At 38.1% G+C, this 24,935-nt stretch overlaps 1 protein-coding gene across 4 annotated transcripts in view; it reads left to right on the top strand.

Annotated features, from left to right (window-relative positions):
• The window catches only part of SLC18B1 (solute carrier family 18 member B1), a 45,794-nt gene that overhangs the window by 5,382 nt on the left and 15,477 nt on the right, over positions 1-24,935 (top strand). For 2 of the 4 annotated variants that reach the window (XM_043963842.1, XM_043963843.1), the window contains exons 2-9: positions 1,176-1,230; positions 1,442-1,664; positions 5,236-5,375; positions 8,524-8,619; positions 11,458-11,531; positions 14,388-14,535; positions 16,003-16,159; positions 23,718-23,854. In XM_043963842.1, the coding sequence (XP_043819777.1) occupies positions 1,625-1,664; positions 5,236-5,375; positions 8,524-8,619; positions 11,458-11,531; positions 14,388-14,535; positions 16,003-16,159; positions 23,718-23,854 (792 nt within the window). In that variant the 5' untranslated portion in view covers positions 1,176-1,230; positions 1,442-1,624. The remainder of the gene's footprint in view (positions 1-1,175; positions 1,231-1,441; positions 1,665-5,235; positions 5,376-8,523; positions 8,620-11,457; positions 11,532-14,387; positions 14,536-16,002; positions 16,160-23,717; positions 23,855-24,935) is intronic. The other 2 variants (XM_043963844.1, XM_043963845.1) reach the window with 2 other exon arrangements.

Here is a 24,935-nt window from a genome sequence, read left to right as displayed (position 1 = left end):
AGGTCAAGAAACCTGTGTTCTGGTGGTGAACTTAGCAGGGTACTTTCTCAGGACTTAGTTTCCTTTTTTGGTAAAATGAGTAGTCTGGATGAAATCTACCATGCAAATTTAGTAGATTTTAATATTTCAGTAGTCAATTAGTCAACAAATATTTATTAAGTATTTACTGTGTACCAGCAGGGATGCAATACTTAAGGGATCTGTGATTTTGTTGATGTGGCAGAGCCTTCTAGAACCTTGGTTCTAGAGTGAAGCATCCAAGTTGGCCATTATGGAGGATCAAAATTTCAAATAAAAGTACTACAAATTTGAGGTGTTACCTCAGATCGGTTTTCAGCTTTCTTGCCAAAATGGGACAGATCATTGAAAGTCCCATGTAATAATCAAACTTTGTTTCACAATATATTACCTACCACCACAAAGCTGCTTATAAATACAAATCAAGTCCTTTGAGTTTCACATTGTCATAGTTTCTCATTCTATTTGGTCAAAGATCAAGTGAAGTGTCACACTTTATTGTTGAATTGAGGTCTTTTTATGACTAGTAAAATGGTCAAAAGGGAAGAGAATAAACTGAATCTGTATTGTCCCCAAATTTAATTGTCAAGAGTCAAATTTACATATATACATAACATACATTAATGTGTTGTCATGTGTTCTTTAAGACCAATCAGATATCTAATTCATATCTGTACTTTGAACTTCAGTAATATTTGCTGGCTAAAAGGTGAGGCAATGATTTACTAAGAATGGCTGGGCCCTCAGGAAAGAACTAGACTTGAATTTTATCATACAGTAAGTGGAGTTTGAGCACTAATTCTAACCTCATTAATAAATTCAGGCATGATCTTGGAGTCCAAGTCATAAAGCATAAACAGTTTGATGCCAATATCTTAAACCCCAAGACCTAGAAGGGGCTAATTTATTTTTATATTCCACTCTCTTCCCTTTCTAGCATTCTATATTTTTACAATGCTTTAGAGCAATTTAAAAAGCAGAGTAATTAAAGCACTAAAGCACATGAATTCGACGAATTTTAATCGAAAAGCCCTACATTGCACCCGTCACAATACTTCATATTAATAAACAACCCCATTTTCCGCATCAAACTCCACGCATTTCTTTTGTTTCCTTCTGATTTTTAATTGACATCTCCGTCCTTTTTTTTCCTTTAGGGTGAAAGGGGTTTGATTATAAGCCAAACAGAATACCAAACAGAAGTGGTACCACGTAGGTTACTCTCTGAGCTCTCTCTCTCTCTCTCTCTCTCTCTCTCTCTCTCTCTCTCTCTCTCTCTCTCTCTCTCTCTCTCTCTCACACACACACACACACACACACACACACACACACACACACACTCCTTCACTCCTTCCCCCTCCCCCCCCCCCCCCGCCTGTGCCTTTAAAAAAAAAAAAGCTACCCCCTGCCACCATCCCCCCAGGAAACCTTCTACCCTTGAATGTGAGGCTGAGAACCTCCCTGAGCTGCGGAGGATGCTAGGGTGCAGCTGAGAGTCACCGAGAAGCCGCCGCTAACTGTGTCAAGGCAGATTCCTGGACGTCTCAGGCACGATTCCCTCCGGAGAAGTTGTACGGTTCCGGGCCCCCAGCCCCGCAGGCTCAGGATGGACCAGCCTCTGCCTCCCGAGAGCAGCTTAACTTCAGGTAGTTGGGAAGTAGTGTAGTGTGGCTTTTAAAAGGCTTCCGAACCGGCTTATTCCCTTCCCTCCGTGAAGAAAAGTCCCGAGGCTGTGGGACAGCTTTGGGATCCTTTAGTCCCCAGAAAAGTCCTAATGACTTTGCTCACAAATAAAGTCATTTACCGTGGGATACTGTGGGTGTTGGGATAGATGATTTTTGAATCCCCCTGTACCCAGACGTGCACGCACGCACTTGTCTCCCAACAGGGAATTTTGGCAAGGAAACTGTGTTTCATATTATCTCTCCTCGCTTCCCCTGCATTCTACTACTCCTTTCCTATTCCCTCTCCTCACTCCGCCCCCCGTCCCCGTCCCCGTCCCCGCTCCGCCTCCCCCCCCCCCCCCCCCCCCGCTTCTTTTTTTTTTTTTCTATGATACCTTCCAGACTTGTTCAGTAGTGCCTATCCCAGATTTGCTAGTGTGTAGCAAGTGTTTGGGGTATAGCGTTTAATTTTGTTTCTTTTTTTCTTTTTGATGAATTTCACGGATATCCGGGTTTATGCAAATGAAATTGTTTCCCTCAAGGTTTCTCTCATTGGGTCATTCTAGTTATTTAACTAAGCAATGCAACTTGTTGAATCATTCAGGGAAAACAGGGGCTGCTACTGTTTCTGCATGAACGACAGTTTCTTAGTAACTGACCCGAAAAGTTCTTGCAGCTTTTAGACTACATAAAAAATCAGTTCTGAAAATAAAAGCTAAATTAAAAGATTGTTGTTGTTCAGTCGTTTCTGGCTCTTCTTGACTCCATATGGGTTTTTGTTTTTGTTTTTGTTTTTTGGCAAAAATCCAGGAGTGGTTTGCCATTTCATTCTCCAGCTCATTTTACAAATGAGGAACCTGAGGTAGAGTTAAGTAACCTGCTCAAGGCCACTCAGCTATCAAGTATCTGAGATGAATTTGAACTCAGGTCTAGTTCTTTCTGACTGCTGGCCTGGCACTCAATCTACTTGGCTATCTAGCTGCCCTAATTAAAAGGTGCATGAGCACAACTAGTTTGAATGTGATAGTCCTGAAAATAAAAGCGAGATTAAAAGGTGGATGAGTATATTAACTTGTGTCAATTATTGTTTTCATTTGCCTGTCTCCTACAAAAAAAAAAACAAATTAGAGAAATAATTTTCATAATGTCTCCTACAAGAAAAACCAGATCGGAGACAGACAGGAAAAACATAGTACCAGTTTATTTGTCCCAAGAACAAGCATGAATCATGTGGAGACCTCTTCTAAAAAAGGAACTCCAAGACCCCTTTTTCTGAGTATATAAGGTTTCTTTGCTCACTGGTTACAGGGTGTTACCAATTTCATTAGCATGATACAAATCAACCCAAAAGCCAATACAAGAATGGATGTAATGCAAAGCAGTTTTAACAATTTCAGTTTTAACAAGTTTGTAGGACATATAGAAACTATTCCAAAAAGGAGTTTAGCCAGGATGAGGATGCCCAGATGTCCCCACAAGATAGAGAGTTACTATCCTGAGGAAAGAAGTCACCAGGTAGAGACTTATCTGCTAGCTATCTGTGTTCAGTTTGAAGTTCAGTCGAAGGGCATTTTGCTCCTATTACTCCACGGTTTCATAAAATACTTTTGGATAATAAGGCAACTCCATCAAATCCAGGTGGTCCATACGTTCTTATTAACACTTGTGTGAATGTGATAGTTTTCAAAATAAAAGCTAAATTAAAAGGTGTACACATGGTTACTGTGTAAATATAATTTATATAATTTCATATATACATATATAATCAATATATTGTTTCCCTTTTCAAGGGGTTAGAGGAAGAGAATTTGGAACTCAAAACATTGTAAAATGAATGTTATTTTTTTTACTTGTTATTGGGAAATATTTAATAAAATAAAAAATATTTTAAAATAATAAGTTAAAAGGTATATGATTATATTAAATAATTTGAATTTCATGACTTCCAGATTTCTAATAATTTTTTTGCTGAAGAATACTCTTCTCCCCTGTATTTCTTCCATTTGATTTTACTTATTTGCCTGTACCCTCATTTTTCTTGATGCCTTTATTTTTTTTAAATCATAAAAGTATTTTATTTTTTTCTAGTTATATGTAAAGATTGTTTTCAACATTTGTTTTCATAAGATTTTTAGTTCCAAATTTTTCTCCCTCTCTCCCTTCCCTCCCTCCTCCTCAAGATAGAAAGCAATCTGATATAGGTTATATATGTACAATCACATTAAACATATTTCTGCATTATTCATGTTGTGAAAGAACCAGAACAAAAGGGAAAAACCTTTAAAAAAAAAAGGTAGAAACAATATGGTCCAATTTGCATTGAGAATCCACAGTTCTTTTTTTTTTACTTCTCTGGATGTGGAGAGCATTTTCCATCATGAGTCCCTTGGATCATTGTATTTCGGAGAAGAGTTAAGTCTATCACAGTTGACCATTGCACAATGTTTCTGTTACTGTGTACAATGTTCTCCTGATTCTGCTCAATTTACTCAGCATCAGTCCACTTAAGTCTTTCCAGGTTTTTCTGAAATCTGCCTGCTCATCATTTCTTACAGCACAATAGTATTCCATTGCATTCATATACCACAACTTGTTCAGCCATTCCCTAATTGATAGGCATTCCTCGATTTCCATTTCATTGCCACCACAAAGAGCTGCTATAAATATTTTTGTACATGTGGGTCCTTTTCTCTTTTTTATTATCTTTTTTGGGATACAGACCTAGTAGTGGTATTCCTGGGTCAAGGGGTACGCACAGTCCCATAGCTCTTTGGGCATAGTTCCAAATTGCTCTCCAGAATACCTGAATCCCGAATGAAAAATTAATCCATTCTAGCATATGAAACTGGTCAAAAAAAAAAAAGGATTTGTAAATTCCTCAGAGCAAAACTTAGAAATATATTCACCTGTTTTAGGGCATTACTAAAGACTGTATAGGGCAACAACTAGGTGGTACAGTGGATAGTGTGCCTAGTCTAATATCAGGGAAGTCTGAGTTCAAATCCAGGTTCAGACTTACCAGCTATTTGACCCTGGGCAAGTCACTTTGCCCTGTTTGCCTCCATTCCTCCTCTACAAAATGAACTAGAGAAGGAAATAGCAAACCTCTCCAGTGTCTTTGCCAAGGAAACCCCAAATGGGGTTACAAAGAGTAGAACAAAACTGAACAACAACAAAGAATATGTCTTATTTATAATGTTCCCTTTACTTTTTCCCCCAACTTTTTTTAATATTTTATTTTTCCCCAATTACATGTAAAAACAATTTTTTAACATTTGCAGGTTTGGGGGCAGGTAGATGGCGAAGTGGATAGTGCACTGGACCAGGAGTCAGGAGTACCTGAGTTCAAATGCAGCCTCAGACACTTAATACTTAACTAGCTGTGTGACCCTGGGCAAGTCACTTAACCCCAATTCCCTCACTAAAAAAAATACACACACATATATAGATGTATTGAAAGAAACAGAGACAGAGAGACATAGAAAAGCTAATGTGTAAATATATTGACTAGTAGTACCTCAATTTATGTAACCTCAGAATGTTTGTATTTAAGATGATGGCCAGCCAGAGGTTATCAGAGAAGAATCTAGACATCTTTCAAAAGAACAGCTTTCTACACTTATATCTGCTGCTTCCATTAATTTGGGATCAATGATGTGCTATTCAATTCTGGGACCATTTTTCCCTAATGAGGTAAGAGGTTTTTCATATATCGCCCCCCCCCAAAAAAAAAGGACAGAAAGACAGAGGTTAGTGTTGAATTTTATTGTCCACGTAAGAAAAAAAGTCATATGTAGTACTTGATATGGTGTAGAACCTTCATATATGTTAGAATAAATATCAGTAGTCAAAATCTTATTAAAAATTAATTAATTGGGGCAGCTAGATGGCGCAGTGGATAGAGCACCAGCCCTGGAGTCAGGAGGACCTGAGTTCAAATCCGGCCCGCAGACACTTGACATTTACTAGCTGTGTGACCCTGGGCAAGTCACTTTACCCTCACTGCCCTGCAACAAAAACAAACAATTAATTAATCAATCAATTAATTAATTAATTTGTTTTGATTATTTTTCCAATTACATGTAAAGATGTTTTTTTGAGTTCCAGATTTTTCTCCCACCCTCCCTCCCCTCCCCCCTCCTGAGGACAGCAAACAATTTGGTGTAGGTTATACATTACAATCATGTTAAACATATTTCCCCATTAGTCATGTTGTAAGAGAAGAATCAGAACAAATGGAAAAAATGTAAGAGAGAACAAGAACAAGAACAAAAAGGAACACCAGAAGTGAAAATAGTATGCTTCAATCTGCATTTAGACTCCATAGTTCTTTTTCTGAATGTGGAGAGCATTTTCTACTGTACGTCTTTTGGCATTGTCTTGAATCATTGCATTGCTGAGAAGAATGAAGTCTATTACAGTTGATTATCTCACAATGCTGTTGATACTGTGTTCTCTTGGTTCTGCTCATTTCATTCAGCATCAATTCATATAGGTCTTCCCAGGTTTTTCTGAAATCCTTCTGCTTATCGTTTCTTACAGCACAGTAGTATTCCATTACATTCATATACCACAACTTGTTTAGCCATTCCCCAATTGATGGGCATCCCTCAATTTCCAGTTCTTTGCATGGTCCCAAATTGCTTTCCAGAATGGTTGGATCAGTCCACCGCTCCACCAGCAGTGCAGTCATTAATCCCAGTTCCTTTGCCCTCTGGAATATCATATTACAAACCCTCTGATCCTTTAATGTTGAAGCTGCCAGGTCCTGTGTAATTCTAATTGTTGTTCCTTGATATTTAAATTGTTCCTTTGTGGCTGCTGGCAATATTTTCTCCTTTATTTGATTTTTTTGGAATTAAGCTATGATATTCCTTGGAGTTTTCCTTTTGGGGTCTCTTTTAGGAGGTGATCAGTGGATTCTTTCAATGACTGCTTTTTCTGGTTGTAAGACCTTGGGGCAGTTCTCTTTGATAATGTCCTGAAATATGCTGTCTAGGTTCTTTTTTTGATCATGGTCTTCAGGTCATTAGATTATTCTTATATTGTCCCTTCTGGATCTATTTTCCAGGTCTGTTGTTTTTCTGAAGAGGTATTTTACATTTTCTTCTACTTTTATGTTCTTTTGATTCTGCTTTACTTCTTCCTGTTGTTTCATTGAGTCATTATCTTCCATCTGCTCAATTCTGATTCCTAGGGAATTAGTCTCCTTTTCTAGCTTTCCAATTGTATTTTTAAGGCATTATTTTCTTTTTCGAAGCTATTGACTTTCTCTTGTATAATTCTCATTTTCCCCCCCAATTTTTCTTCTTCCTCTCTTATTTGGTTTATAAAATCCTTTTTGAGCTCTTCCAGGAGAGCTTTTTGGTCTTGAGACTAATTCTTCTTCCCCTTTAAGGCTTCAAATGTTGGAGTTTTATCATTGTTTTCTTCCTCTGAGTTTATGTTTTTATCCTCCCTGTCACCATCTTAATTGTCAATGGTAAGGGTTCTTTTTTGTTTCTTTTTCATATTTTTATTTAATTTTAGCCTCTTTTGTACCTTTTAAGGTTGAGTTCTGCTCCTGGGGTACACCATGCACTGTCCTGAGCTTCTTTCACTGCGGACCAGGGGCCAGGTCACCAGCTTTCTGCTCTGAGGAATCTGCAGCTTTTGTCTTCTCACTGCACTGTAGTGGCCCAGCTTAGTTGGGCCTGTTGAGTAGCTGATATCCCAGCTTTCAGATTGCCTTCTGCGATGGGGTTGGAGGCCTCACAGATGGCCTGCTGTGCCACTGGCTTGCTAGGTTAGGACCACGGATCCTCTATGCTCAACTATGCTCCCCTTTTACCCAGATGAAACAGACCTTTCCTGAAAATCTTCTAGGTTATCTTAACTTGGAAGATTGTTTCATTCAGTTGTTATTGTTTTTGTTTTGCATGTTTTGCAGCTCCAGAATCTGTTGAGAGGCATAATTTAATGTTGCTGAGGGAAGTGGTCAAAATCTTAACTTAGCAAAAAGATATTAAACCATGTGAGAAGCTCACTTATCTCAATCAATAGAGAACTAAGATTTCATTGCAATAGGGAACTCTTAGATAAGGGAAACTCCCTTTACCAATCATTTCAGGTGGGTATCTTCTCTGCAACTTAATATTCTCAGAGAATTGTCTAGAGAACTGAAAGATATAATGACTTGTCCATGGTCACATAGCCAGAATTTCTTTCTTTTTTGTAGAGCAGTGAGGGTTAAGTGATTTGCCTAGGGTCACACAGCTAGTAAGTGTCAAGTGTTTGAGGTCAAATTTGAACTCAGGTCCTCCTGAATTCAGGGCCAGTGCTTTATCCACTGTGCCACCTAGCTGCCCCCTCCAGACTTTGTTAGAGGCAGAATTGGAACACAGGTCTTCCTGACTCCAAGGCCAGTATTTTCTCCAGTGTAAAAATAGCTAGCATTATATAGATAGCACTTTAAGGTTTATAAGTGCTTTATACTTATTATCTCACCTGATTCTCACAACTCTGAAATTAGTTATAGTAAAAGGTGAGACAAACTGAAAATAGTTTGGATAAATAGTTTTTAAGTGATGCGCTGTTGTTCAGTTCTTTTCCAGTCATGTCTGAGTGACCCCTTTGGGGATTTTCTTAACAGAGATACTGGAATGGTTTACAGTTTACAGCTCATTTTACAAATGAGGATCTTAATCTTGTGCTTTTAAATGTCTTAAGGAGATAGAATCTGAACCCACCTTCTCTGATTTATAACCTAGAGCTCTTTCCACTGAGTTTAGAAGAATAAGACTATTATTCTAAAGATTTTCTTTTGCCTTGGTTATGCTAATTTTTGGTTTTTCCTTTAAAGGCTGAAAAAAAAGATGTCAGCAATACAGTTATTGGAATGATCTTTGGATGTTATGCTTTGTTCAACTTGATGTCATCCTTGTTATTTGGGAAATATGTAAGTGTCTTTAGAGTGAATCTGTAAATTGTAGTTGTATGATGATTTTTGATTTTTCATGTTTTCTCAATGATGTGCCCTTCATTCCCCTTACTATAGGAGTGATCAATGCTGGGTAGAAGAAATAATGTCATGAAATATTCTTCTATTTCCACTCTTGTTCTCAGAAATCATGGTTTAAGTAAAGATATTTTTTGTCTTAACCATGTCTATTAAATAAAATTTTAGGTATTTACCAAGCATAATAATAGCACACATTTACATAATGATGTATGGTTATATTGTTATTTTACATTTTATTTCATTTGATTACAGTAAGAGTTTGGCAAGTAATTTATGTATTATTATGCCTATTTGATGGGTGAGGAAACTGATACTTAGACAAGTTAAATTTGTATAAGTTTACACATTAAATAAATGGAAAAGGCTAGAATATGAAATATATTTTGGTGGAAGAAATACAAACATTGATGAAACAGATTTTTTAAAATATTAAATTGCATTTTAAAAATTCTATGTAGAGAGGCAACAGAGAATATAATGGATCAAGAACTGGCCTCAAAACCAGAAAGACTAATGTTCAAGTTCTACCTCTAACACTTAAAGTTGGAGAAGATGACCTGCACATTGTGAAGTTTCCTCATATATACATATACACACATATACATATACATATACGTATACATATACATAATACATATACATATACATATACTGTATGTACACACACACACACACACACACACACACACACACACACACACACACACACACCCTGTTATCTATCTATTGCCACATGGATGCCTCCATCTTTGGTGATCTGCGCACATTCAGCAAAGCATATACACAAACACAATATATCAGTGAAACCACAAATCGGGCCACTTTCCTCTAATATTATTGTAATAGGGTTTTGCTTAGTATGCGCAGATTACCTAAGGTAGAGGAACCCATGTGGAAGACAGTAGGTCCCATGGTTTCCTCCAGCTCAGGTGATAAGGCATACTAGATAACAAAGCTTCATTATACCCCATGTGTCTCTAATCAAACAATGAGCATTTGTTATGTATTGCTTTGCATCTTGACTTCTTTGATAGAATGTGAGTTCCGGTCTTTTGCCTTTGTATTCCCAGTACTTAGCATAGCATCTGGTACTTTGTTCTTGTTCAGTCCAACTCTTCATGATCCCATTGACTGCTTTTTTCCCTTAGAGTTTTCTCGAAGGAGATGCTGGAGTGGTTCACCATTTCCTCCTCCAGTGGATCACCTCTTTTTTCTGTCAGAACTCTCCACTATGACCTGTCCATCTTAGGTAGCCCTGCACAGCATAGCTCATAGTTTTGTTAAGTTATGCAAGGCAGTGATCCAGGAAGACCTTTTTAGGCAAACAGGGCTTGAATGACTTGCCCAGGGTCACACAGCTAGTAGGTGTCTGAGGCTAGATTTTGACTCAGGTCTTCCTGTCTCCAGGACCAGCACTCTATCCACCTCACATAGTAGGTCCTTAATAAATTTTTTTTTTTACTGACTTACTGACTTTGTGTCAGGGATTATGCTAAGTGCTGGAGATACAAAGACAAAAGTGAAAAAAGACCCTTTCATAAAGGAACAAGGGATACCTATACAGGGTGTCCCAAACATTGCAATTTTAAGCGTATGGTTTAAAGTTGCACTAAGACTTTTGGGACTCACTGTATAAGTGCACATATCATATATACAAAATGAATACAAAGTAGTCAGTCTTTAAACAAGCTTTTAGACTTTAATTCCCCAGCGCGAGAGTTGAAGAGAGCCAGGGGAGTCAGTCAGTGAAAATGGTGAGTCAAGAGATAGAAAGTCATGTTTAGGGAATGGGGAGGAGGCCAGTGTCACTGGATCACAGAATACATAGAGAGGATTAAAGTGTAAGGAGACTGGAAAGGTAGGAAGAGACCAAGGTGTAAAGGGTTTTACAAGTCAAACAGAGGATTTTATTTTGGATCCTCAAGGTGGTAAGAAGCCACTGGAGTTTGCAGTTCAGGGAGAAGGGTTGGCAGGATATGTCATGCTCAGACCTCTGCCTTAGGGAAGATCAGTGGGACTGCTGAGTGGAGGGTGGACTGGATGAGGGAGAGACTTAGAGCAGGGAGACCAGGCAGCAAGCCATTGCAAGGTGATGAGGTGATGAGGGCCTTCACTAGGTTGATGGTAGTGTCATGCCTTCATTCTGGGGAGGGAAGGCACTAGCAGCTGAGGGTAGAAGGTGGTGCTTGAGTTAAGTCTTGAAGGAAAGTAGGGATTCCACGAGGCAAATGAGAGATGAGTATACCCAAGACAAGAAGGTATAGCCAGTACAGTGAATTAATGAATACTTTTAAATAATGAGCCTATAAATTTGAAGATCTCTTGTCCTAACTTGATATATAACAGCAGCCCAAAAGGTGCAAAACAGACAACTGTTTTCATATTTCAATTTAACAGGAAATGGAGGGCCATATCTGTCTCTCTCAGTTTCTTCATCCGTAAAATGAGTATAATAATAGCACCCATCTCCTGGGGTTGTGGGGATAACATGAGAAATTTTTTGTAATGCACTTTGCAAACATTAAAGCACTGTATAAATGCTAGATATTATATGGCACTGTCTTCCCTATGCAAACATTTTCCTATACAAATAAAAGATTCAGCAAACATTTATTAAATACTTAATATATGAAATGCAATGTACTAGATACATGGGAGATACAAAGATAAGTCCCCTGTGTCTCTTCATACAGTATTAGATATAATGGATACTCAGTTTTCTTAAGATATAGAGTTGGAATAATTAACTCATTACTGTTATTTATCAATTTATAGCTTGTACACATTGGATCAAAGTTCATGTTTGTGGCAGGAATGTTTGTCTCAGGAGGAGCTACAATTCTCTTTGGGTAAGTATTTGGCTTTCTTGACTTGGAGGTTGGGTTGGCTATCAATTTCAAAAGATATATTTATTTTGAAATTTGTGTGAGTGCATTTAAATCAGTAAAAACTTATTTCAGTTTCTTCCTGTGTGCCTGGAATTATGTTACATACTGGTGGGAGAGGTAGTGAGAGGGTAAAGAAGAAAGGTTTCTCTTTCATCCCCAAGATGTGGAAATCAATGCTCAGACAGGTTAAATAACTTTTCTAAAGTAATACAATAAGTAAATGGAAAAGCTAGAACTAGAAATAGATACTGTTCCCAAGAATATCACAGTTCATAGAGTGCTAAGCCATGAAGGATATACAATAAACTGTGGAACCCTTTACTAACAAACAGGAGAGCAAATTCATACAAAGGAAATATATATGTGTTGAGAGTACACAGTCATATAGTCATCTGATTAAAACAAATGTAAAAAATGTAAATGGAAAATGCAACCCCTGAAAAGCTTCAGCATTTTGCATCTAGTTTATTTTTGGCAGTCATCATTCAAAGGGAGGATAGAAAGTGGTTATTCTGAAAAGAAAACTTTTAGGACCATGGTTTTCCTTCATTTTGTTCATCATTTACCCCCAATATGCTGTCTCTTTACTACTACATATGCTCAGTTAGTTAGTGGGCAGGTAGGTGGTGCAGTGAGTAGCATACCAGTCCTAGAATCAGAAAGATTCATTTTATGAGTTCAAATCTGACCTCAGACACTTAATAGCTGTGTGACCCTGGCAAGTCACTTAACCCTGTTTGACTCAATTTCCTCATCTGTGAAATGAGTTGGAGAAGGAAATGGCAAACCACTCCAATATCTTTGCCAAGAAAACCCTAAATAGGGTCATGATAAGTTGAACACAACTGAACAACAGCAACAAAATATTCGTTCAGCCAGGTGGGGTACAAAATTATTTGGGATTATATGCAGATTAATTTTCAGTAACTCTTGAAATAAAGTAGTATTCCCCACTTAACCTTTCTGAGTACTTTCTCACTTGTAACTTGTCTGAGAGACACAAGTAAGAATGTAAGTAACTTGTTCATGGATCTAGAGCAAAGCCAAAGTTTACCTTCTACAACTAACAACTACATTGTGGTCCCCTTTAGGTAAAATTCATGTATCATATCTGTTTCTTGGACATCTTAGAAACCTAGTCTGAACATTCCCCAGGAGTAAAACTAAACATAAGGTTGGGTTTGCCTGGTGCCCTTTAGTATGTGTGCCCAGTCTCAAATCCATGCTTGCTTTTATTCTCATCAAAACAAATCACTAGCCATGTTGAAGTATATATTTTTTAAACTTTATTTTTTTTTTAATTTTTTTTTTTTTGCGGGGCAGTGGGGGTTAAGTGACTTGCCCAGGGTCACACAGCTAGTGTCAAGTGTCTGAGGCCAGATTTGAACTCAGGTACTCCTGAATCCAGGCCTGGTGCTTTATCCACTGCACCACCTAACTGCCTGTTTCTTGGTTTTTTGTTTTGTTTTTGTTTTTTGGGTTTTTTTTACAAGGATAATATTGAAATGTGTTTTGTGTGATTTTACAAGTATAATTGATATTGTATCATATATTGCTTGCCTTCTCATTAGATGGGGGAGGGGCAGGAGGGAAGGAGAGAATTTGGAACTGAAGCTATTTTTAAAAAAAGAATGCTAAAAATCAATAATAAACATTTAAAAATAATTAAATTTAAAAAACAACATTTCACTATCATAGTTTGAACTAGAACACAAAGAACCTGGACAAGAAAAAAACAAGCTCCAGCTTGGATGCAGGTTATTATCTTGGGCCCATAAAGAGCCAAAGGCTTAGTTAGATTCTACTCAAACGATTTGTTTCCTATTTCACCCCTGCTGCAATGAAAACCAGACTTAGGAAAATAGGAGATGTGTTTAAAAGCCCACACATAACATTATCATTTAATTGATGTTCACTGTTTTCTTTCCTTTTGAAAATCAGTTGAGGCAGTGAAAGGAATTGTAAGAGAGTAGAAGACATGTCGCTTTGCTGAGCTCTGGGATTCTTATTAAATCAGTAATAGTAGATGATTGCCTTTTTCCAAAATCCTCCAATCCTAGAGGACCCATCAAGGTTTGATTCCCATCAATGCACCCACTGACGTATTACAGTTTTCATGTCGTATAGATCCTAGTGAGTAATAGCAAGGCTCCTCTAAAAGTTATCACAGGTACTTCCTCCTTACCTTAGGCCAGCCAGTTCAAAGTCATGAAAGTTAGAAGTCTAAACAGAGGAACCTGGAGCCATTCTGAATGACTTTGCCCAAGCTGGAAACATGGAAATGCTTGGGGTGGTGCTAAAGGGTTTCAAAACACCCTGAAGATGCTAAGTTCCCATCCTTGTCAGTCAGTCTGTCAACAAGTATTTCTTTCTTTCTTTCTTTTTTTGGCAGGGCAATGAGGGTTAAGTGATTTTCCCAGGGTCACACAGCTAGTAAGTGTCAAGTGTCTGAGGCCAGATTTGAACTCAGGTCCTCCTGAATTCAGGGCCAGTGCTCTATCCACTGCACCACCTAGCTGCCCCAACAAATATTTCTTAAATATCTCCTGTGTGCCAGGCACTGTGGAACTGTGTATTCTCTCAATATTCTCTCAAAAGCTTGAGTAAAAAAGAAGAAACTGAGTCACCTCAGGACAAATCAAATTCTTAAAAGTTGGTATTCCTCCTTACTGTAAGAATATTACCCAAAGCAACATTTTTAATGCCTACCCCCCAGTGCTTGAAGAAAGTGAATGTTTCCTCTGCTAACCAGGTTCTTATTAAGCTGATCTATTAGAAAGCTATATATATTTTAAAATTGTCTCTATTCTTTTGTAGTATGTTGGACCAAGCTCCTGATGGACCAGTATTTATTACTATGTGTTTTCTAGTGAGAGTGGTGGACGCAATAAGCTTTGCTGCAGCAATAACTGCATCATCTTCTATTCTTGCAAAAGCTTTTCCAAATAACGTAGCTACAGTGATGGTATGTCTCTAAGTGCTTGCCAAATCTTTATAGGCTCCCGAGTTTTTCCTGTGTCTAAAAAGGCTATTTATACACATGAATATATTTTTCTCCTCCTGATACTTTTGTTACATGAGGTCCTTGAGAAACATGATAGAAAGTAAGAGCCTGAGAGTAAGAAGGAAATGGGTTGATTCTGAAAGCATACTGATTGGATGACCCTGGCCTTAGCCTCTCAGTGCCCCAGGAAGCCCTCTAAGACCGTATTTTGCCAAATAGTTGAACATCTTCCTTGGTAGGAAGGGTTTTCTCAGCAGTTTTTATCCCTATGTCAATGCAATCACAGGTCTAGACCATTCCTATCTTGTATCCTGGGGCTACAGAATTATCATTAATGATTCTTTGGAGTTGCTTAGGAAGGTGTAACCCATGTTCCACAACCTTTTAAAGATTGAGGTATATTGTTTTTGTTCTTTCTTCTCAAAGAGGACCATGACACTGGGGTAATGTCATGACTTGCAGTGAATTGGATTTAAGTGAGGGAGGGCAGTGCAGGGTCACCAACCTCACTCTCTCCTCTGGAGCCATTTGGGTCCAGTGGCAAGATAGCTATCAGGACAACTGGAGATGGCCCCAGAGGTTTTAAGGCAATCCGGGTTAAGTGACTTGCCCAGGGTCATACAGCTGGTAAATATCTGAGGTGATATTTGAACACTGGTACTCCTGACTTCAGGGCCAGTGCACTAGTCACTGCACCACCTAACTGCCTCAGAGGCATATAGTATGTGAGGTAAAAGCTAAACTATTCCCTTCACCTCTGATTTTCTTTTAAAGACTTTTTTTGTTTGTTTGTTTTTTTAAGTCCAGGTAAAAGTATGAGTATAGCCACTAAATTTGACTTGGTAAAAGACCTACTCCTTGTAGCACAACGTGAAATTTTGGGTCCTACTCCCCCACTTTGAGATATTCAGAACTAAGGGTCCTTAGATACTTCTTTTGGTCTCCCCTTATGGGAAAGGATAAACCTTTTGGCCTCCCTGCTACTATGGAATTCTTAAAGATTGGGTAATGCATGGATGTAAAACAACTATCCAGACAATTCTATCACATATGACTCTATCTTCTAGATGGGGTTCTGCTGATCATTTCTTCCAAGTAAGCTTACACTTCACTCTTAAGGTCCCTCTTATCTCCTTGAAGAAGCACTGTATCACTTGGTATTGGCATCTGCCCTACACCTATAACTGGTATTACCAAAAGCTACCCTGTCAGCAAAATAACTACATCTATAAATAAATAAAAGAAAATAAATTAAAAAAGAAAATAAATAAAATTACATCTAGCTCAAAGTCCAAGGGAACTAGCCTGACTGATGAGGAGAAATAAGCCTATACTAGTTTACTTCTGGGTAGCCTTTAAGTACTCACCAGTTTTAATGCTGCTCCTGAAATGCATTGACTTGGTTTTTCTTTGTTTTCCTACTTTTAGGGAAGCCTTGAAATCTTTTCTGGACTAGGACTGGTTTTGGGACCTCCTCTAGGTGGTTTTTTATACCAAAAATTTGGCTATGAAGTACCCTTTATTTTTCTTGGATGCTTAGTTCTACTGATGGTGCCACTCAACATGTGTATTTTACCTAATTTTGGTAAGACTCCATTTCTTACTCATGTTTGGTGTTCGACTAAATAGAAGAGACTTGTGAATATATTTCCCCTCCCCAAAATGGTGATGATCATGTGATTTTGTGTTAAGCTGTGTCTATAATATAAATGATAAATTCCCCACTTTTCCTCTTTAGAAGATGCAACCATAATTATAGGCTTATAAGCTTTATTACCAAAAGCAATCATCAAGTCCAACCTGGAATCCATGAACTTGATTTTCTGTTATTTTGATAACTATATGACATGAGCTTGATTTTTAAAATATTTTGATAACTGTATTTCAACATATTTGGTTTCTTTTCTGACACTATATATTTTGTTTTATTCATTTAAAAATATTATTCTGAGGAGTTCATAGGTTTCACCAGACTATCAAAGGAGCTTGTGACACAAAAAATGTTTAAAAATCCTGATTTAGTATAATCCCTTACATCTTGTATAGGCCTCTGTACAGATGAGAAAACTGAGACCCATAGAGGTTTAAATGATTTGCTTAAGGTCACAAGGTAATAAGTGGCAGAGTTAGGATGTTTTATTTTTTAAAAAATAATAGTCATGTTTTGACAATGAAATAACATGGTGTAAGAGCAAAGGGAATTCCAAATGACAGTAACCCACAAGACCAAGAAAATCTCACCGTATAGCAGGACATAGTTTTGAAAACTATGTGTTGTTAGATATGAGACTAGCTGAGCAAACTTGTAAGGAAAGCCAAGCTTATCTTTAGCATCTGCTTAGAGCCAATTCTTTCTGGAGTGGCCATCGCTTCTCCATTTGGTACTCTATGCTACTCTAAGTCAAAATTCCTTTCCCTTCTCTTTTCCTTCTTTATACTCCAGAGCAACCAGTTTCCCATTTTTCCACACTATACTTTCTGTCTCAATTAAGTTGCAGAGACCAGTGCTAACTTGCATTTCAGGAGTCTCCTCATCCAGAAATTCCATATACCAATTAAATTCCTTTCCCTTCTTAGTACTGAGTAGGGGAAATTTGTTGGTTTTATTTTATTTTATTTATTTTTTAATCCCTCAATTAAAAATAAACATCTAATAATGTACCAAATATTTTCTTTTAAAGAAGTCATTCCTTATTTGATAGAGATGAGGACAAGGCCTATGATTTCATTGGTATTGGGAACTCCCAAGTGAGGAAACTCTTTATCAATGCTGGTTGTGCCTTCTCTTCCTTTAAATGCTTTGAGAAGAGCTTTTTCCTTATCTAGTTATTTGATTTGGCACACCCTTCTCCCCACTATGTTCACACAAATTCACTTTGCTTCTAGGTAGGAGCATATATGTATATACATGTACATATATGTATATGTTTTTCTCTCAGGGAAGTGGTCAAGCAACAAATCCCTTCCTCTCCTTCCCTTCGATTTGTTTTGTTCATGAGCTTTTAAAATTTTCAGCACTTTTTTCTAAAAAAAAATTTCATTCTGCCATTCTTTTCATTATCCATCTTTTCTTTCTGTCCACTCTAGATTTTTATTCTTTGATTTGTGACCCTTATACTTATTTGGGCCTCCTTTAGTCTCTTTATTTCTCATGGAATTCAAGCTTCCAAGATATACCAAAAAGTTTCTTTCTTATTGTCTGGTAGACCTTTCCCTCTGGCCTTTTATCTGCTATGCCTCGCTCTTAGAAATACCATTTTCCTGTGGGTCATAGAAAAAAATATTATCAATGGTAAGAATTTTCCTATATCCTTGGTTATGCAGGTCATTATTGACCTTTATCATCCCTTTGATTATTTTTCCCCATTTAACTTGAAATTTCTTCCCTGGGTCCATGTCCTTCCACTGTCTTAGGTGTCACCTGTCCCCAGAAGCTCAGATTCCCTGAGGAAGAATAAGCAGTCTCTCTAAGCACCCAGCAGATCTTGTTTATTGTAATGTTCCCATTTCCCTTTATAGAATATTTTTTCCCCTCATAGGAGCATTTATCAGTGATACTACCCTCCCATCACTGAAATAATATTCGTCGGGGCAGCTAGGTGGTGCAGTGGATAGAGCACCGGCCCTGGAGTCAGGAGTACCTGAGTTCAAATCCGGCCTCAGACACTTAACACTTACTAGCTGTGTGACCCTGGGCAAGTCACTTAACCCCAATTGCCTCACTAAAAAAAAAAAGAAAAAAGAAATAATATTCGTCCCTTTCTTACTCCCTTTTTCAGTCTCTTCCTTTGCCTCCTCCTTCATCCTCTGGAAAGCTATCTTCTTCCTGAGAGACTACAGGATTTCATTTTTAGTCTTTTAATTTGATTATGGTATATCACAGATTCTTCTTTACCTTCCTTATCCCCACCCCCACCCCCTTTTTATTCTCCTTCCTATTCTATAACTCAGTCCTGAAAAAGACAAACAAGCAAACAAAACATTTATCCACTTATAGGTGGAGGGCTGTGAGACTTTACTCCATGATGTTTCAGGACTATTTCTTCACCATCACTTCTGTTTGATTTCTGATCTAACCCATGTGTCCTCATGTACCTTTTTTTTTTTTTTTTTTGCAGGGCAATGGGGGTTAAGTGACTTGCCCAGGGTCACACAGCTAGTAATTGTCAAGGGTCTGAGGCCGGATTTGAACTCAGGTACTCCTGAATCCAGGGCCAGTGCTTTATCCACTGCACCACCTAGCTGCCCCTCTCATGTACCTTTAGAAAGAAATCTTTTTTTTTTTTTTTCGTGGAGCAGTGAGGGTTAAGTGACTTGCCCAGGGTCACACAGCTAGTAAGTGTCAAGTGTCTGAGGCCAGATTTGAACTCAGGTCCTCCTGAATCCAGGGCCGGTGCCTTATCCCTGCACCACCTAGCTGCCCCCCAAAGAAATCTTTTAATGGTCTTTCTCTTGTGTTATTTTGTTGTTGTTCTTGGTTTTTATATTTGTTTATCCTTCTTGTATTTCTGTTTGACAAACAAATTATTTCTTTAGGTATGATTTTCCCTCTAGGAATGTTTTGCACATCTCTTATTTATTGAACACTCATTTACCTTTTTTATTAGGAGCTTCAGATTTGCAGGGCAAATTTGGGCTCCATTTTGAGCTCCTTTGCTCTGGAACACATTCTTTCAATTTCATCCTGTGGTTCTGGTTGATGCAGAATATGCTGTGTTATTTGAATTTTTTTCTTTATATTTGAAAGTATTTCTCATGGTCACTTTCTAATTTGTTGTATCTCAATGGGATTTTTTAATCACTATATGTTTTGGAGTTTTCAGAATAGTTTTGTTTTGTTTTATTTCCTGGAGATTCTTTTGATTGGCAGTTTGGGGTTCTTAGGAATTCCTCTTTAAAGAATTACACCCTCTTGCACACAAAACTTAGTTAGAACTAGGTGATAGTTTATTTAGGAGCAAGGGAAGGGAAGGGTGGGGAGAGGGAAACCATGAAAGAAATCCTTGGACTTTTCATGGGGAGATTTGGCATAAAGCACATGGCTCAGAGGTACCAAATCTCCCCGAACAGGAGACTGGAAGGTACTTTTATAGAGGCCTGATGGGGGTGGACCATCTGCCTGTGGAAAGTTCCTTTAGTGAAGGTGGACCATCCCCCACTGGTGGTAGCTGGGGGAATTGGGTGAGGAGTGGAGGACCATCCCCCACTGGTAGTGACTAGAGGAATTGGGTGAGGAGTGGCTAGGGATCCCTCTTCAGGACACAAAGGCCGCAGCCACACCCAAATTTATCTCCCCAGGGTAAGGGAGACCAGAAAGAAGGGTAGGAATCCCAAACTAGCTCAGTGCGATTTGGTTCCTCTAGGCGTTATCTGTCCTCTGGTTTAGTTTCTCAAGGAGAAGATTCCTTGGTGTGCCCCAGAGAAATTCTGGGGTGCTCTGCGCCCCATGACACTTTCCTCTTGGTTTATCTATTTATGCTCATTGTTCTTAATTATTTTTTTAAGTAATTTAAAATTAATTTTTTAATTTAATTTTTTAAAATTTGTTTTAATTAAATTTTTTTCCTCCTGAAATCTTTGGTAATTTCAATTCCCCCCCCCCCCCCCGTTCTTTTCCTCTTTTGCTTACTTTTCAACTCCCTCCTTTTTGATGGTGGTTTTCCTTGGGTTCTGGATCTTAAAGTATCTCAGTCTCCTCCTGGAAGAGGCTAAAAGGGGTTAACAGATAGCCTAAGGCCTAAGCTCTATCAATAGTAGGCAGAAAGGTTAACAGATAAACTAAGGTTTGAGTTTTTATCAATTGTAACTAAGAGGGTTTGAGTCCCTATCAACCAACAATATCAACAGAAGCTTAGGGAAGGTAACTAGGGACCATTAACCATTAATAGCCATTCATATTCCTAGATGACAGGATACCTAGAAACCCTATCTTAAAGTAAAGAGATACCATAAACAGAGAGACCCTCTGGCTCTGACAAGTCTAAGCATGTCTATAGGGACATGATCAGGAAGGACCAAATGTGTCCTTCGGTTCACCTTATGACGTTTAAACCCCCAAAACACATCCCTAGTGAGAAAGGTACCCACCTTAGAGGACATCGTAGTACCCCAGGAAGTCCAGATTAGGATATGAACCAACCTTAGTACGACTGACAGTATTGTTTTTTCTTATAACTTGATAAGCTGTCATTTCGACCTGCCAGTACTTGTAGTGAGATCATTTTCAAATGCGAGGCATCCAGGTGACACTTTGGGGGTCTGTGGCATGATCTCAAGAGGGTGTGTGAGCAACTACCCAGAAAGTGGAAAAGATAGCCAATCACAGGCTCACCTTCAACACAATTCCCTTCATCCCTTATTACTCAGTACTTTTCCACTACTGGCCTTTTATGTCTGTTCAGGAGCTTCAGCCCCACAGTGTACTTACAACCTGACTATGGCTCAGATACCTGCCTCAGTCATGCAAGCAGAATCCACCCCCTGCCCCCAGGTCACCTTGTGGCTATAACAAGCATAAACCTTTCTGCTCCTAGTCAAAGGAAGTTGAGGAAGAATTTCCCCTAGTCAATCTCCTCTACCCTACCCCACCCCTCTTTTTGTTTTCCCTGTTAACTGGGTGAGTTGCACAAGATAAGTAGGCTGGAATGGGTTTAGATCTTCATAGCTGATCTTATTACAATGTCTTCCTACCCCCACCCCAATCTACCCTATCTCTATATATCCCTATTACTATAAAGGGCACCACCATCCTTCCACAGCCCCAGTGTCATTCTTGACTCCTTACTCATTCACCCCATATATGCCATCATTTGTCAAATTGTGTTTTTTTATTTCCACAGTATTCTTATGTCTTGAACTCTCTTTACTAACAGAACTACTACCTTAATTCAAGCCCTCATCACCTTTCACCTGGCCTATTGCACCATTTACTCCATCTCCACACAATTGCCAAAGTGCTTTCCCAAAGGGTAGGTCTGACCATGTTACTCCCCTAATAATAAACTACAGGGCTCCCTAGTCACTCTAACATCAAATTTTTCTTTATCTTTATCTCATCCTTTTTTGGGTAAGCTTTATAATTTACATAATTATTAGTATAGTAGAATTTTATTTAAAAAATAAAAATATACATATTAGGGATATGCATTATAAACTTTAAATAATAGAGGTTTGTAATAATGGTGTATAAGGGCAAATAATCACTTCTTGTTGGGGTGATCAGGGAAGGTTTCATGGAGTAGGTAGAATTCTAACCAAGACTTGAAGGATATAATATTTTGATAAGTGAGGATAGGGCAAAGAGGGCAAAATGAATGATGGAATGGCATGAATAAAGTCAGGAAAACAAGTTGTGTGTGGTGGGGCAGGCAGTGAATTGAGCTCTGGCTGGAGTGAGGGAGAGGGCCTGGAATGCCACTATGAAGTTTGGCTTTTTTCCTTTAGGCAGTGGGGAGATAGTCAAGATGTTTGAGCAGGGGGATGACATACATGAAGAAGGTGTTTTCTTTGAAGATTAATCTGGCAGTGTGAATTGGAATGCATAGTGAAAAGCAATTAGGCGACAATCATTTGTTGTTGTTCAGTTGTTTCACTTGTGTCTGACTCTTTGTGACCCCATTTGGGATTTTCTTGGCAAAGATACTGGTTTCCTGCTAGCTACAAATAGCTTGAAGTAGGGTAATAGATATATATGTATATACTGTGTGTGTGTGTGTGTGTGTGTGTGTGTGTGTGTGTGTGTGTGTGTGTAAAATATGTGTGTATAGATAGATATAGATAGAGACAGTTCATTACACAGCAGATGCTCAATAAATGTCACTGGCTGAATTTGAAGATTTTAGCTAAATTTTCTTCAGAATATTACTAACCCAGAATTTACACTAGGATTTAAAAATAAACTAACTCAAAAAAAACCACTCAGTTTTAATTCTCTGGTTATTTATATGCCTACCTTTTGCTTCTGCAAAAATGTGGGCCCCATTTTTCACCACATGGTGGCATCCCATCCTTTCCTAAACCTAGTGACAGCACAGCGTGTTCTGTTGTATCACAGTGTTCCAGCTTTCAAACCTCACTTGGCTAGCAGAGCTCAGGATTAGGAGAATCTCCCATATACTATTCTGCTGCTTCATCCAGTCTTTTCATAAACATGGTCTCTGTTCTTCTCACCATCCTGGTCACCCTTCTCTGGACCTTCTCCAGTTTTCCAATGTCCTCACTACAATGAATACTTTACATGTGCTCTAATCCAGGTAGATTTAAAGAGACATGTCTCTTCTTTTGTTCTATACACTATGCCTCTCAATGCAATTTAAAATTATGCTCACTGTTTTAAACTACTATGTTACTGTTGATTCATATTGAACTTTAAGGTCACTGAAGCCTCCAGATTTTTTCACTTGAAGTGTTGTCTCCATTTCTGCCCTAGTGCAGACAATTAAAAAAAAATTTTTTTAAAGGAAGTATAGGACTGAAATTTTAGTAAAAGTAAATATAATCATTTTAGATTTGGATCTCTAAAGTTCACATTAATTAGCCTTAAGGGACATTTTGTATATTCACTTTGTCATCCAGTTCCTTCACTGTCTATGACTCCTAGCTTTGGGTCAGTTGCAAGTATGCCTTCATCCAAACCATTGATAACAGATTTGGACAACACAATGTCAAGCCTAGATGCTGGGCATGACACTGAAGCTCTTTCTCTGGGTTGACATTGATTCATTAATTATTACTTATCAACCCAAGAGAGTAATTCTCATAGCAGATTAGGAATATTATGTGTTCTTTTAAAGGCTAGTGGGAGAGATATGGGAGATATTTTTGGGTAAGCAAAGATTTACAGTCTTCTCCAGTTTGTGGAAAGTATAGTCCCAGCTATGTCACTTAAGTGACTATGCGACCTTAGATAAGTCATGTTAGTTCTCTGAATCTGTATCTTCAAATGAGAGAATTGGACTTGAGGACTACCAAATATCATAGGTATCCATTTCATAATCAATAGGATTGGATCTCTAGATAGGGAGGAGGGAGATACATAATTAGAAAATAAAGATGATCATAAAAATAAGAAATATCAATAATGTTTTAAAAGTTCAGTTTAAAACTACCAGGAGTTATTCCTATTATCTCCCTTTCCTCAATAGATCCTACTCCTAGTGAAAACTCATTCTGGAAACTCATTACTTTACCCAAGGTTGGACTTATGTCATTTGTCATCATTTCATTAAGTGGAGGCTTTGGCTTCTTGGATCCTACACTGTCTCTCTTTGTACTGAGTAAAGTAAGTAATATTAATACAAAAAAATTCAGTTTTGCATATAAACTGCCAGCTACTCTGCTTTTAGGAAAGTCCTCTAAATGGCGATGAAGGTTCTAAGAATGGGAGGTTTTCCTTGAGCTCAAAGATCCCCACCTTCTCTGGTGTAGTGGCAGGCACTGGTGCTGCACCTGAAGTCAAGAAGGACCTGGGGGTGAATTCCTTTCTGACACTTAGCAGTTGTGGGACCACTGGAAAGTGATTTAGCCTCTCTGGGCCTCAGTTTCCTCATTTATAAAATGTTAGCATCAAATGAAGTCATGTACCTAAAGGGCTTTTGCAAACCTTAAAAGTGTTTTACAAAAAACACTTCCAAAGGAAAGACAGCAACTCTGAGAAGAAAATGACCTAGGAGACTCCCTGGGCAGTAGTGGAATCCCTAATCTTTTTTAGATAACAATGGCCTTCAGACAATGACATTAAGGCATAGTTCAAGTGCTTCACTAGTACATGTTGAATAAATTGTCTGTGCAATATCTATGAGAGAGAGAACATAGAAAAGGATTGTACAGGATAAGAAAGCTTGGATGGATTGTGATCTGCACTGATGGAGGAAATATCCACATTCATGAAATCATTAGATCCATTAAAATAATTAGAAGTAATTAGTACTGACACTTGGCTTAGCTTGAAGGCCAAATTAATTTGTGTTAATATTTTGTTGATATTTAGATGATTAAGCACCATATTCAGGCTTTTGTATCCTGTTAACATGATTTTTTTTTCTAAAGGCCTACATTCTTGGAAATAAGAAAATGAATTGTCTTAAATACAGGTTCCTAATATATTTCCTTAGTGATAGACTTCAATTTCTCTTGGGAAAAGGAGGGGAAGGGGAAGTGAACTAGTAACATGGGCTCTAAGAAAGTGTTTAAAACACTAAACTATTAAACAACACTGTACATTTGTATAGTACTTTATGGTTTTCAAAGGGATTCTACATAGACATCTCATTGAGTCCATAGTTATTGCTCTTTTATAGATGAGTAAACTAAAGTCCAAAGAGGTGCCTGACCTGTCAGCTCTGGCTAGTGAGAAGCATCCA

The sequence above is a fragment of the Dromiciops gliroides genome, chromosome 4, assembly GCF_019393635.1.
Source record: "Dromiciops gliroides isolate mDroGli1 chromosome 4, mDroGli1.pri, whole genome shotgun sequence".
Taxonomy (NCBI): Eukaryota; Metazoa; Chordata; class Mammalia; order Microbiotheria; family Microbiotheriidae; genus Dromiciops; species Dromiciops gliroides.
The sequence above is the reverse complement of the archived record's forward strand: the minus strand, read 5'-3'. Positions and strand labels throughout refer to the sequence as shown.